Source organism: Panthera onca, chromosome B1, assembly GCF_046562875.1.
Source record: "Panthera onca isolate mPanOnc1 chromosome B1, mPanOnc1 haplotype 2, whole genome shotgun sequence".
In the NCBI taxonomy this organism is placed as follows: domain Eukaryota; kingdom Metazoa; phylum Chordata; class Mammalia; order Carnivora; family Felidae; genus Panthera; species Panthera onca.
This window is the reverse complement of record NC_138342.1, coordinates 39,964,209-39,977,804: the sequence shown is the minus strand read 5'-3', so window position 1 is coordinate 39,977,804 and position 13,596 is coordinate 39,964,209. Positions and strand designations below refer to the sequence as shown.

General features: G+C 42.4%; 1 protein-coding gene across 8 annotated transcripts in view; it reads left to right on the top strand.

Moving 5' to 3' along the window:
* Positions 1–13,596, top strand: part of CORIN (corin, serine peptidase) — a 253,425-nt gene that overhangs the window by 183,791 nt on the left and 56,038 nt on the right. For 5 of the 8 annotated variants that reach the window (XM_078446147.2, XM_078446144.2, XM_078446145.2 and 2 more), the window contains 3 exons: positions 4,075–4,220; positions 4,989–5,096; positions 5,560–5,631. In XM_078446147.2, coding sequence (XP_078302273.2) covers positions 4,075–4,220; positions 4,989–5,096; positions 5,560–5,631 — 326 coding nt within the window. The remainder of the gene's footprint in view (positions 1–4,074; positions 4,221–4,988; positions 5,097–5,559; positions 5,632–13,596) is intronic. The other 3 variants (XM_078446148.2, XM_078446143.2, XM_078446146.2) reach the window with 2 other exon arrangements.

The window sequence follows — 13,596 nt, the reverse complement described above, 5'->3', positions numbered from 1 at the left end:
TGCTTGCACTCTCTCAAAAATAAATAAAAATTAAAAAAAAAAAGTTAGGGACATTACATAAGGAGTGGCCTGAAGGTTGGACAAGGCACGCACGTTGCTGACGTTTTCCTGCTTGCTGGGATGAAATAAGGGGCAGAATTTCAAGCTTGCGGCTTGGATTTAGAACGAGCGATACCCCACTTCGGGGTAAGAGCACTACTCCGGAGTCCACTGTCTGGGCCACGTCCTGGCTCTCCTTCGCTGCCCCGTGGCCGGGAACAGATTCCTCCGTCTCTCTCAGCGTTGGCTCTTCTACTCCTGTCTGTGAAATCAAGAGAGGAGGTTGTTGGGTAGGGTCATTGGGAGAGTAAATGAACGTGCATCAGGGTGACGCCTTCTGACTGGCAGATCTGATGAACACCAGCTCTGATGGCAGGAGAGGAACACTACTGTCTGGTGGCAGGTGGTTCCTGTCCTGTGCCGTGGGTTGTGACGTAGTCAGAGATGGCGTCTTTCCAAGAGGTGGTCACACAGGCAGGCCACTGCACTCCTCGCACTGTTTTCCATCAGGGGTGAATATACAGATGCGCTTGTCCAAATGTGAGCGGTAACTACGGACGCTCTATGCTGGGATCAGAAGTCGCTTAGAGCTTTAAGAAAAAGCAGTGATATCAATATAGTGGACAGATGGGAAAACAATAAGTTAAATACCCAATATCAAGCGGATGACAAGGAGGGGGGCATCTATAGAGGACAGGGAGCAATAAAATTTCAAAATGAGTTGGGGAACTGGATAACCAGAGTAAAAGTTAATGTTGCCTTGTGCAGACATAATTCTGGAAACTTCTGGAAAATGCCTTTTAAAGTATCGCTAATAAAACGTCTACCCATTTTATGTGAAAAATTTATTTCTCAATTTTATTCCACTTTTGCTAAGCAAGGTCAAGGATAGTGAATAATCACTTCTGATGATACGTTAAAAATGTTTGCCTTGATTTTCTTTTCATATGTATAAAAAATGTCCGTAATGCAGTATTCTCTGGAACAAATTAACATGCACATATGATTTATAATTTCAGGGCTTATGTTTCATATTAAAATGCCCAAGATGAGACTGAAATGTTATTCAATCAACATTTTAGTGAACTTTCTTCAGACACTTTTGTTCTGTTTCTCATATCTACAAGTACATCTGTCATTTTCAGTGGCTTTCAAAATGACTTTTGCATTTTGGTTATTTGTTCGAAGGTTTTTTTTATATTCGTTCAAGATTAATATACTGATATGTTCATGAAGCAATGTTGCTTTTGCCAATCTTGTTTATTGATCTTAAAATTTCATGAAAAATTTTTTTAACGTTTATTTATTTCTGAGAGAGAGAAAGAGAGAGAGCGAGTAGGGGAGGGGCAGAGAGAGGGAGACATAGAGTCGGAAGCAGGCTCCAGGCTCTGCACTGACTGACAGCAGTCAGCCTGATGCGGGGCTCGAACCCATGAACTATGAGATCATGACCTGAGCCAAGGTCAGACGCTTAACTGACTGAGCCACCCAGGCGCCCCCTGACTCATAACTTAAAAATAAAGTTTTAAGGGGCGCCTGGGTGGCTCAGTCAGTTAAGCGTCTGACCTCGGCTCAGATCATGATCTCACCATTCGTGGGTTACAGTCCCTCATCAGGCTCTTTGCTGTCAGTTCGGAGCCTGTTTGGGATCCTCTGTCCCCCTCTCTCTCTACCCCTCCCCTTCTACGCAGGCATGCACTCCTTCTCTCTCTCTCTTTCCAAAGCAAACATTAAAAAAAGTCTTTAAAGGGGACCTGGGTGGCTCATCGGTAAAGGGTAAAGTGTCGGGACTTCCGCTCAGGTCATGATCTTAGGATTTGTAGATTTGAGCCCCACCCCCACCCCATCAGGCTCTGTGCTGACAGCTCAGAGCCTGGAGCCTGCTTCAGATTCCGTGTCTCCCTCTCTCTCTGCCCCACCTCCACGCACCCTCTGTCTCCCTCTCTCTCTCAAAAATGAATAAATATTAAAAATACTAAATATTAAAAATTAAAATTTTAATTCTTAAAAAAATCTTTTGAGCCTGAAAAACAACATTTTCGAGCCCTTACAACGTGTTAAATATGTTAGGGTACTGCTGCTGTCTCCTTCTCAAAGTGTCCTTCTGAGAGAGGCCCCTACCATCAAGGCTGCTGCCTGTGGCTGCATTGTCTTATTTTGATTGTATTGTCTTACTGCACTACTATTGTTTTATTTTAATGTATTCTTGTGTTATTTCCATTTTATGGAAAAAATAGGAAGTGGTAGAGTCAGGCACTAGACAATGTTCCATGTAATTTGGTATCCTATGGCTAATTTAAAATCGCAGCAATTAAGTCATATACATTTTTTATAAATCTACAATAACACTCTTCAGTCTAACAGAGGGTTATTGAACACTATTGAATTTCCCATTTTTGCAAAACTAATGTGGAAATGCCATGGATCTGTTGTTGCCCCAAATTCTGAGGCTAAACCAGCATTAAATTATGCTCTGCCTTGTGCAAGAGTAAATGTAGACAGAGTTTTTTCTGAAATTTTCCCTCATTCTATTGTCAACCTTTCCCTACCAGTTTCTGGCCAGACTGGAGCTGACCCTTCTAGAAGGCCTGCCCCATTTTATCGAGGGAGAGACCGAGACCTTTGTTGAAATTAATAGTTTAAAGTTGAAAACTTCTGAAAATAAATAATACATTTGAAAGGAAATAAAAAATTTGCCTGAAACTTACTTGGTTATGTTTCTTTTTCTTTTTTAATTATGTAACTCATTTCTTGGTAATGTGCTGAGGCAAGACCATTCTTCCCCCACCGGAAGTAAAGAAATCTCCTGAGACAGGCTGATACCTGACTTTGTACAGGGGCGCCTGGGTGGCTCAGTAGGTTGGGCATCGGACTCTTGATTTTGGCTCAGGTCATGATCATGGTTGTGAGACTGAGTCCTGAGAAGGGTTCGGCACTGGGCGAGGAGCCTGCTTAGGATTCTCTTCCTCTCCCTCTGCCCCTCCCCCACTGGCATGCACGTGCTCTCTCTCTCTCTCTCCCCCTCTCAAAAGAAGAAAATATATATATGTATATTTGTATATGTATATTTCATATATATATGAAAATATATATATATATGCTTTGTACAAATGTGATAACACAAATGAAAGCACTTAGCACAATGCTTAGTGTAGATTTTCTTTCAAAAAGAAACAAACACATTTTATTTTAGCCAACTTGAGCTCAGTGTAGAGGGGTTTGGGGGGAGGTGCCAAACTTGTCAACACTACTGATCCAAGTTGAAGTGATGATGGCAGTGCCTTGGGTAAACCAAGCTGGCACATGGAATGGCTCCCATGGCTGTTCGCCAGAGGAAGAGAACTCTGCGGCAGAGGGTATGGTATAGATGCCATGACCCTTGGTGGCCGACTCTCCAAACCGATGCTGGGAACTTCCTGACTTGGAATAAAAGCATTGGAGAATGTGTCTGCTTGGAAGACAGAAGAGAGAACAGAAGGGTATCTGTGTTCTGGATGCTGTTCAAGCGCGTAAACTTGCGACTAGTTGATATATAGATTCTGGAGATCTTATGCACAATATAGTGAATATAGACAAAGGTATTGTATTATAATCATCAAGCTTCCTAAGAATCTGGATCTTAATTTTTCAACCACAAAAGAGAAATGGTAATTATGTGATGTGATAGAGGTTCTATCATCACATTATAATATATAAATGTTATCAATCAACATGTTTTATGCCTTAAATATACATCATGTTATATGTGAAATACATTTCAATAAAAACACACACAGCAAACTTTTATTTCTATTTCTGCAATGAAGTTTCTTTTGGTGAAATTATGTTGCTGGCATGCATTTCCCTTGTGGAGGTATTACTCTTTTTGTTTTCCCAAATATCTGTTACGTATCTGTGCATTTATACTGGTATATACACACACCAGATACACACATAGACCCACACTCGTGCAGAATTAGAACCCTATGTATATTCCTGACATACCATTTCAGACGTAGCTATTTCTGTTACTCATGTTTACTCTTTCTCTTTCAGAGCACTGTGTGAGCACTCCAAAGAACACTGTGAGTCTGTTCTTGGGATCGTGGGCCTGCAGTGGCCTGAAGACACAGATTGCAATCAATTTCCAGAGGAAAATTCAGACAACCAAACTTGCCTAATGCCTGATGAAGATGTGGAAGGTTAATTTTTAAATCAATTACCGCCGGTTATCTAACATGGACGAATAGATCAGCTCCCTTCTTGAGTTTCCCGGTTGTTATTGTTCTTGCTGTGTTCTATTTAGTTGTCAATCAGGCGGCATGGGTGAGTGAGTCTATGAACTTGATTCATTGAAGAATGTGGTGCTGATCTGTTAAACATTGTCTTCATTTTAAAAATAAATTGCAGAAATGTATGTAATATTCCAGGTATTTATCTTAACCATACTCAACTCACAGAGCCCATTATAGGCGGCTTTTATCCTAGGGTTCCTGTAGGTAATGGTGAACATCGAGCCTTGGTTACTTTAAAGTTTTTAGAGACCTTGGCAACATAGGTTCATCAGGTAGAGAAAGGGAATCCGGGACCTGCCCACCTGGTGGAAGGATTAGAACTGGAAACAGTTGGACACATCAAGGTGTCATTAGAAGCATTGTCTCCATGGGCTATTTCAGTCTCTGACAAACTGTGGAATGGACAAGCTTGTCCATTCAGGAAGGTAGTTAATTGCTGGAAAGCATAAAGACACTAAACAACTGACGGGAGAGACGATATCAAGGGTGAAGGAAAAAGATCCCCATCAGCAAGCAGAGAAAGCCAAGCTACCTTTGGTTGGCTCAGCTTTGTGGAAGACCATCTTCTCTTCAGGAATAGCTCCTTGGCAATAGCCCACCCGTAAATGGATAGATCAGTTGATGCTTCCAGGTTTTCTGTCCAGCGACAATAAAGTGGCTTATTGTTTTTAACAGAATGCTCACCTAGTCACTTCAAGTGTGGCTCTGGACGGTGTGTTCTGGCTTCTAGAAGGTGTGATGGCCAGGCTGACTGTGACGATGACAGTGATGAAGAAAACTGCGGTATGCGTGTGAGATGACACTTTTCTGGAATATACGTTAATGCCTGGCTAGGATAAAGGCCTGTATTTAAAAATGTGAGCTGTTCTGATAGTCATGGGCAGGGATGAGGATCGAATGCTAATGCATTTACTTTTAATATTACCAAACGGCAAGGTATGACTCAGTAGGTATTTTTCCTGTTAACTCTATTGATTTTCCCTAAATTATACTTCCGTTTATGACCTTGCTGATATATGTCCCTAGTAAAAGGAGAAGCACTTCACAAATGCAAGGGATTATTTTTATGATTAGAAACGTTAAAGCAGTTGTTGTCTGTTTAAAAGTCAGAATAATAGTGTCTTTGCATATGATTTCCATGTTGCTAAATAGGCATCTAAGATACACAGACAGAGTTCAGTCTCCAACGTTCAAATTTAATTGGAATTCGTTTCCATGCCCTCTCTGATTTTGTCTCTGTCGGCAAAGGATAAAACTCTTTCTGACGTTTCTTCGTGGAGTTCCAAAATCACCAGTGGAAAGGCCAGAAATGCCAATGGTAATTTGAGTGAAGCTAATTCCCATTTTATTTCCCTGCAAACCTCTGTACTTGTAACCTCAGAATGTGTCAGGCAATAGAAAGCGGGTAATGCTCTTTACTAAGCAATATTCTAGAATAAAGCAAAATGATTGAAAGGCTATCCAAAGAATAGTTTGGTTATGATTATTTACCTTGTTCTGCTTAAGAATGAATTGACACTTCCTGTCACTAAACCACACGAGGCAATACATCTTTTGAATTCATTTTATTCTTTTGGCCTTTGAAATACGAACTATTGCCTGGCTTCCCAAAATGAATTTTCTGTAGTAGACGTTGTCCTTCTGGTCTAGACAAATGTCACAAGCAATAAACTGGAATCCTGTCAGTTGTTATAAATATGGACAAGTGCATCTTCTAGACAATTAGGGCTGTCAGGATGATGATCCAATGACCAGGGGTAATTCTCTTAGAGAAGAACATACAGTGTTTGGAGAAGCTACTGTTGTTTGCTTGTTTGTGGTCTTTATGTGGAGAAATAAATCCAAACTCATTGAATATCCCTTATATAAGTCATTTGTTGAGAATCTATTGGATTTGTTTGCTAAACTATGACTTCAGTGTGTTATGGTATTACGAGATGCAATTTAAAATAGATTAGCTTTGATGACTTAAAGAGGTTACATGGCACTCTACTGGGGTGGCTCGACCTAAATCTAAGTAGGGGACTAAATCTATCAGTAGGGGGCTAAATATTTGAGAAATGTAAAAACTTAGTTTTAAATGGTCTGAGTCCTGGAATATATTTTGCAAAAAGAAATTCAAAGCTCTGTAGGGTTTAAATGACCCTAAAATGTCAGGTTTCTAGTTTAGCAAGGAGTTTTTATCAAAACTTTATTCACTCAATTAAAGGCAGTCAATTCACACCAGAATGATAGAATCTGTTGTCGAATCTCTATCAGCACTCAATATATTGATGGCACTACTGAGAGCTCTAGGTAAGGAAAGTTAAAAATGGGAGAGAAATTAATACATTCGGATTTACATTAATTGCTCCAACAGTAGTCAGTTATGAGAAAGCTCTTATTAAGTTTTTCAAAGTGACCAATGATAGAAATTTTCCATATATTTATTTCCCTTTGGGATGTATGTACACATTTGAATGGGCATGTCCGTTACTCTGAGAGAATAAGACACTTAAAATGAAATAAAGAAGTCCTGTGGAGGAGGGCCCGATGAGGACTACCACCCAGCTTCCATTTCTCATCTTCTCAGTCTGGCCCTCTGGTTCCATGGCCATGCATGTCACCATCCAGCAATGCAAACACCAGCAGCCCCAGTGAAGCCAGGTTTCACCTCAAGCTTCAGACGGTTTTGATTTATTCTGTCCATTGTGAAGCTTAACACACTTAATGGCTTGAGCTTTACTGAATAATGTGACAATTAACCATTCACTGGCACACACTGTGGATCCTCCAGAACTTCTAAAAACACTGTAGGGTTTTCCTCTCAAAACAGGATTTATTTATTTACAAAATAATTGACGCGTTGGAAATTTATTTTGTGTTTCTTTGGCAAATCTGCAGGAGGAAAACATGGTGGCCGAAGCACACCATTTATAACTATGCTTTCAAAATACAGACTTCCCCTGCGATCCGCAAGTACAGCATTCCTATAAAAACTTTCCTAAGCCAAAATTGTGTGAAGTGAAGAAGCCATTGCCATTAATTTGTGTAGAAAAAAATTTTGAGTATTCCCAGAGCCTAAAAATATCCTCCCTTAGGCTTTCTAATACCCACCACACATCTTGCTAGTGGGTATACAAAATAAATCAAGACAAAGCAGAGAGAGAAACATCAAAGCTTCCGTGGCTTGACGCTGAGAGGCTGAGTGTAGTTCCCGGGGAAGGAGCTGGGGGGCGCTACTCGCTGCTCAGCGTGCACCCTGCCTGCGTCAAGCCTGGCGGCAAAACCAATGCTGAAGCTCTTTTCCTTTTTCACTCGCTGAAACTATTTTCCTGTTTTCCTTTCCGCTGTTTCTCGTGAAAGGGACAATCCTCTTCAGATTGCTCGTGGTCAGTAAAAACAGTTGCTAATGTAGATCTTTTCCTAAAAGCGAAGTGGTGTAATGTGAACTTTCGAAAAAGGGGGGGATACCTGTACATGCGTTAGAATTTAGCAACCACCAGTGTTGCTCTGAAGTGTCATCTGCTCCGGTGGTAAATTTTTGTTATAGTTTTTTTTTTTTTTTTTTTTTCAAAAAAAAAATTTTAATGTTTGTTTATTTTTTGACAGAGAGAGACAGAGCATGAGTGGGGGAGGGGCAGAGAGACAGGGAGACACAGAATCCGAAGCAGGCTCCAGGCGCTGAGCTGTCAGACCAGAGCCCGATGCGGGGCTCGAACTCACAGACCAGGAGATCATGGCCTGAGCCCAAGTCTCACGCTCAATCGACTGAGCCACCCAGACGCCCCGTTAAAGTTTGTTTTGGTTGTGTAATTGCTAATGTAAACAACCGTTGAAAACACTGTGAAACACTGTCCGCCATGTGGACGGAACTGTCTGTTAAAATAGCAACTTGATGAAATAAGTTGATTTTCAGCATAACCTTTCCCAAGCACTGATATCTAAGCCATGAAGAAAAAGGTGACGATCTGGGCAAAGAAATGAACAGGAATGGCATAAAAGAGAGCTGAGGGAAATAACATGGATTGCATTTCTGGGTTTTGCCTTCATGCATAGATTTGAGTTCGTGAGACTGAGGTTAGAGTTTGCTAAGCCTATGTCCATGCTTTGGCTGGGCTACCAACCAGCAGGAGCCAGGTGGTACCTGGTCTGTGACGTGAGCAGCATGTCTTCTCAATGGGGCAGTTAAATGGGAATACAGCTAAGACGGTAGACATAAAACCCTTTATGACATAAACACAGCATCACGATTACTAATTGATCACTGTTCTGTGTATAAGGATATACACCATATGCAGAAAGATTGTCGACAATACAAATACTCAGGTGTCATTAAGTGCCTTCCTGTTTATCTTCAAGTGATTGAAATTCACTGGGCTCAATGGGGAGCCTGGGTGGCTCCTCGGTTAGGCATGTGACTTTAGCTCAGTTCATGATCTCACGGTCTGTGGGTTCAAGCCCTGTGTCGGGCCGTGCTGACAGTTCAGAGCCTGGAGCCTGCTTCAGATTCTGTGTCTCCCTCTCTCTCTGCCCCTCCCCACCTCATGTTCTGGCTCTGAAAAATGAATAAAGCTTTAAAGAAATCTTAAAAAAAAAATCACTGGGCTCAAATAAAATAAAATCTTCAAATATAATCTTTTCTTGGGATCAAAACCCCTTTGTGCTGCAATCAAAGCCTCTGACTCTGATATTTGTGGGGTGTACAGCTTAATTTTTAAAGTTTTCCAAAAGACCTATTTTCCTATCCATTTGGATCCTTTAATAGTATTTCTATGACTTCTCAAAGAGAATGGCTTACGTGGCATTTTAGCAAATAGTAGTCTCCAGGCCTCTCTTTCTCTTTGCTTGTGGAAGACCCCGACTCTGCTCTTTAACTGGCCGAAACAGAGTTCGAGTCACTATGTCCGTATCATGTTGGATACTCACAATGGCTTTCTCTTTTGATATTTTGCTACTTGGTTCACTGTTTAGCTATTTCATTTGGCATCTTGGACAGGCACCTGGAATGTCAGGGGGTGCTCTGTGTAGACCTAGACTTGGATTTTTTTTTTAATATGAAATTTATGTTGTTCCCATACAACACCCAGTGCTCATCCCAACAGGTGCCCTCCTCAATACGCATCACCCACCCTCCCCTCCCTCCCACCCCCCATCAACCCTCAGTTTATTCCCAGTTTTTAAGAGTTTCTTATGCTTTGGTTCCCTCCCTCTCTAACCTTTTTTTTTTTTTCTTCCCCTCCCCCATGGTCTTCTGTTAAATTTCTCAGGCTCCACATAAGAGTGAAATTTAAATCCCAGCTCAGCACCTAGAGACTGTGTGACTTTTGGCCAGTCACTTAATTTCTCTGGGCCTCGGTTTCCTCACCTGCAAAACGTAGAGAACGCCCACTTTATCCTCCAGAGCTTGGAATGTTTATTCTGTGCCTTTATTCATTCCTCAGAAGGCAATAACCAAGCACCCATCTGCCATGGTGCCAGCATATCCAGGGGGCAACTCAAAGGTCACCCTGGGGATCTCCCTGGAGGGGAGGAGTCCTGTCTTGCTTGGTCTTGTTTCAGACAGACCAAAGTCTTGTTTATGGCAGAGGAGATAAGGCTGGCATGTCATGTCTGAAGTGCGAGCTGGGCAGAGCCGCTGGTTCGCATCGTAAACACCAGCAGCAGGGTGCTGTCTCATCCTGGAGGTAGACTTACCTGGAGGCAGATGTCCCCATCTCCCTCCAGGATGAGTCTTGGAAGGGGGCCCCAGCCTGCAGTTTAAAGCCTTTCCATTCCCCCATCCTGCCTCCTCAGAGGGTCCTAAGCCAGCATATGTTGAAGAAGGTGACATGGGGATGTCACCCCTAAATGGGGGAGGAGTTGGAAGGAGCTGCTCAGGAACCGCGAGCCCTATGGTTTGTGCTGGTGTTGCTGTTCTACAGGTGCTGCCGCTGGTCCTTGAGATTGGAGTTCCATCTCCCAGGGTTCCATCTCCCAGGGTTGCATCTCCCAGGGTTGCATCTCCCAGGGTTGCATCTCCCAGGGTTCCATCTCCCAGGGTTGCATCTCCCAGGGTTCCATCTCCCAGGGTTCCATCTCCCAGGGTTCCATCTCCTAGGGTTGCATCTCCCAGGGTTCCATCTCCCAGGGTTCCATCTCCCAGGGTTGCATCTCCCAGGGTTGCATCTCTCAGGGTTCCATCTCCCAGGGTTCTATTTCTCAGGGTTCCATCTCCCAAGGTTGCATCTCCCAGGCTTGCATGCTCTGCAGGGACCTTGAGCCTCCCTGCTGCAGCTTTCTGGTGCCAGCCCAACATGGCTGCATCCAGACTGTCCCAGCCCCAGCAGCTCCAGGACCCAGATTCACCTTGCCTCTTCTTTATAAAAAGAAAAAAAAATTAATGTTTGTTTATTTTTGAGAGAGAGAGAGAGTGTGCGAACCGGGAGGGAGATTCACACAGAATCCGAAGCAAGCTCAAGGCTCTGAGCTGTCAGTCCAGAGCCCGAGGTGGGGTCCAGACCCACGAACTTTGAGATTATGACCTGAGCCCAAATGGGATGCTTAACCACCTGAGCCACCCTGGTGCCCCTCCCTGATGTTACGTTTTTGTTCTTACAGCTCAACTCTGCAGACCTAATGAGCCCACCTACTCACCTTATATTTGCCTGGGAGATCCTTCCAATATAAGAAGCATCCACTTAAAGTGGTTTGCTGCCTTTACCTATGATGACAACATTTTCGGTAGAGAGAAAAAAAGACCAACGGTGCCCCAGTTCAGGTTGGACCTGCCTCTGGCAGGGAAGCCTGCTGCTTCACAGAGTCTTTGTGAAAACGAAAGCTAGAGGAAGCGAACGACACGGCGCAAACTTAGCACACGTAGGGCAAAGAAGCCTCTGGTTTGCCTGGGACCAGGGGAGGTTTTTGGACCGAGGGACAGTTAGTGCTCAGAACAGGAGGTCTTGGGTAAGCTGGGATGGCTTGGTTACTTTAGCCACACACCATGGCCTTCAGGAGTGGGTGTTGTCATGATCTCTGTGGTGGTGGTGATCATTCTGACATAAACAATTATTTGGTTTCATGACCTGAAACTCCATTAAACATCCCACTCCATCCATATCTGTCCTTATTTTTTTTTAATTTTTTAAATGCTCATTTGTTTTTGAGAGAGAAAGAGAGACAGAGCATGAGCAGGGGAGGGGCAGAGAGAGACGGGGACACAGAATCTGAAGCAGGCTCCAGGCTCTGAGCTATCAGCACAGAGCCCAGCACAGGACTCGAACCCACGAACCATGAGATCATGACCTGAGCTGAAGTCCGATGCTTAACCGACTGAGCCACCCAGGCACCCCCATAATGTCTTTAATTTTTAGTGGAAGCACACTCTTTTCATTTTAAAGCATACATTTAAAACATAATTACACCAAAAACATCACTTTAAAATGAGTGGTTTCTTTGCAAAATAATAATACTATCTTCCATGTGACTAATGTCTTGACCTGTTCATCCTACTTCATTTATGCTCATCATAACTCCACAAAAGAGGTATTAGGCCACACAAACTTCTATGAGAAAAGAGACGATACAGAGGATAATGCTCATACTCATTTAATCTGTATAGCAACCCTATGTAGCAGGCCTTATTATTACTATTTTATAGATATTGAAACTGAGGTTCAGAGAGTTTAAGTAACCTATCCAAAGTCACACAGCTAGTGAAATTAGAGGTAGGACTCAAATTGCCTTCTACCCCTTATGTGTATGGTACATTCTCATTTTACAGAAGACTGCAGCTAAAGATCCCAACTGGATCTTTCTCTGTAAGGCTGTGATTTGGAACAGTTGATTTATTTTCTCTAAATGTCATTTTTCTCACTTATAAAACAATGATCATCACCTGACATACTGAGATTGTGGTGTTATTATAAGAAATAAAACTGGGGAGCCTGGGTCGCTCGATTGGTTCAGCATCCGACTCTTGATTTCAGCTCAGGTCATGATCCCAGAGTCATGGGATTGAGCCCCATGTCGGGCTCCCTGCTGAGCATGGAGCCTGCTTGAGATTTGCTCTCTCTTTCTCTCTCTTTCTCTGCCCTTCTTGAACTCTCTCTCTCTCTAAAAAAAAAAGGAAAGAAAGAAAGAAATTTGAGCGCTGAATATTTTTTAAAAAATGAATATTTATAATGTGTATATGTAGTGGATAATGAATTCTATCATTATTATCATCATTACTGTTAAGAATGCAGGCCTTATGGATGTCCCAGAAAATCTACTCCTGTGGTCGTTCATGGCCCATTCCAAAAGTCCACATTCTCCGGACTTTTAGGAAGGGTACCTTGTGAATAATCAGAAAGGCTCACACTGTTTTCTCTCATCCTCTGCTGGCAAGTGGTGACGTTTGTAATGAGACTGATGAGACTGTTATTGTCCGAACACTCCAGATGATGTCTGTATCCTCTGCTAGCTGAAACTCCATAATATACCCATGAGTTCCTAGAATAGACATTTCTGGGCCTAAGACTGTTCCAGATGTACCGCTAGTGAAACACCCTCACTGTTCATTTCCTAGAGTTTTGAATGGTGAAACACTTTAAATCTAATTGTAGCTCATAATTAAAATTTCTCTTCTAGTGACTTATTTTGGTAACTGTTTTCAATGAAAATTTTGATAAGAGCAGATTTTTTTTTCTTATAATGGATTCCAAGAAAGCTGAGTCAATCACCCACAAAATTTCTCTGAATTATTTGTAGTAGGTCAAACAGGAAATAGCCTCTTCTAAGAAAGTCCTTATTTGATCACTGCTTTGCATTTCACTCACCTTAAACTAAATGATCTTTTCCTGGGAAGTGAAGAGACTTTCTGTTCCCTACATTTGTTTGTTTGTTTGTTTGTTTGTTTATTTTAATATGAAATTTATTGTCAAATTGGTTTCCATACAACACCCAGTGCTCATCCCAACAGGTGCCCTCCTCAGTGCCCATCACCCACCCTCTCCTCCCTCCCACCCCCCATCATTTAAAATGCACATGTGTTGAAGGCCTGGCAAGGGCTATTGTGACATGGGAGGGGGGCGGGAAGCCAAAGATGAACAGCATGTGGACTCCTCCTTCGTGCACCTAGCAGCCTAGTAAGGACCATGGATCCCACTGGAGTGACAAGAATGCATTAGACTCTTGGCATGTTTCAGCAGATGTATGAAACGCACTGCCTTTGATGCAAATGGCATTTTTTAATTTCATTGCAAGTTCTTGCTATTAAATAGGCAAATTACAGTTCAAGCTTATGGTCCTGATCTTGTGCAAATTACGTTCATTTCTCCTATTA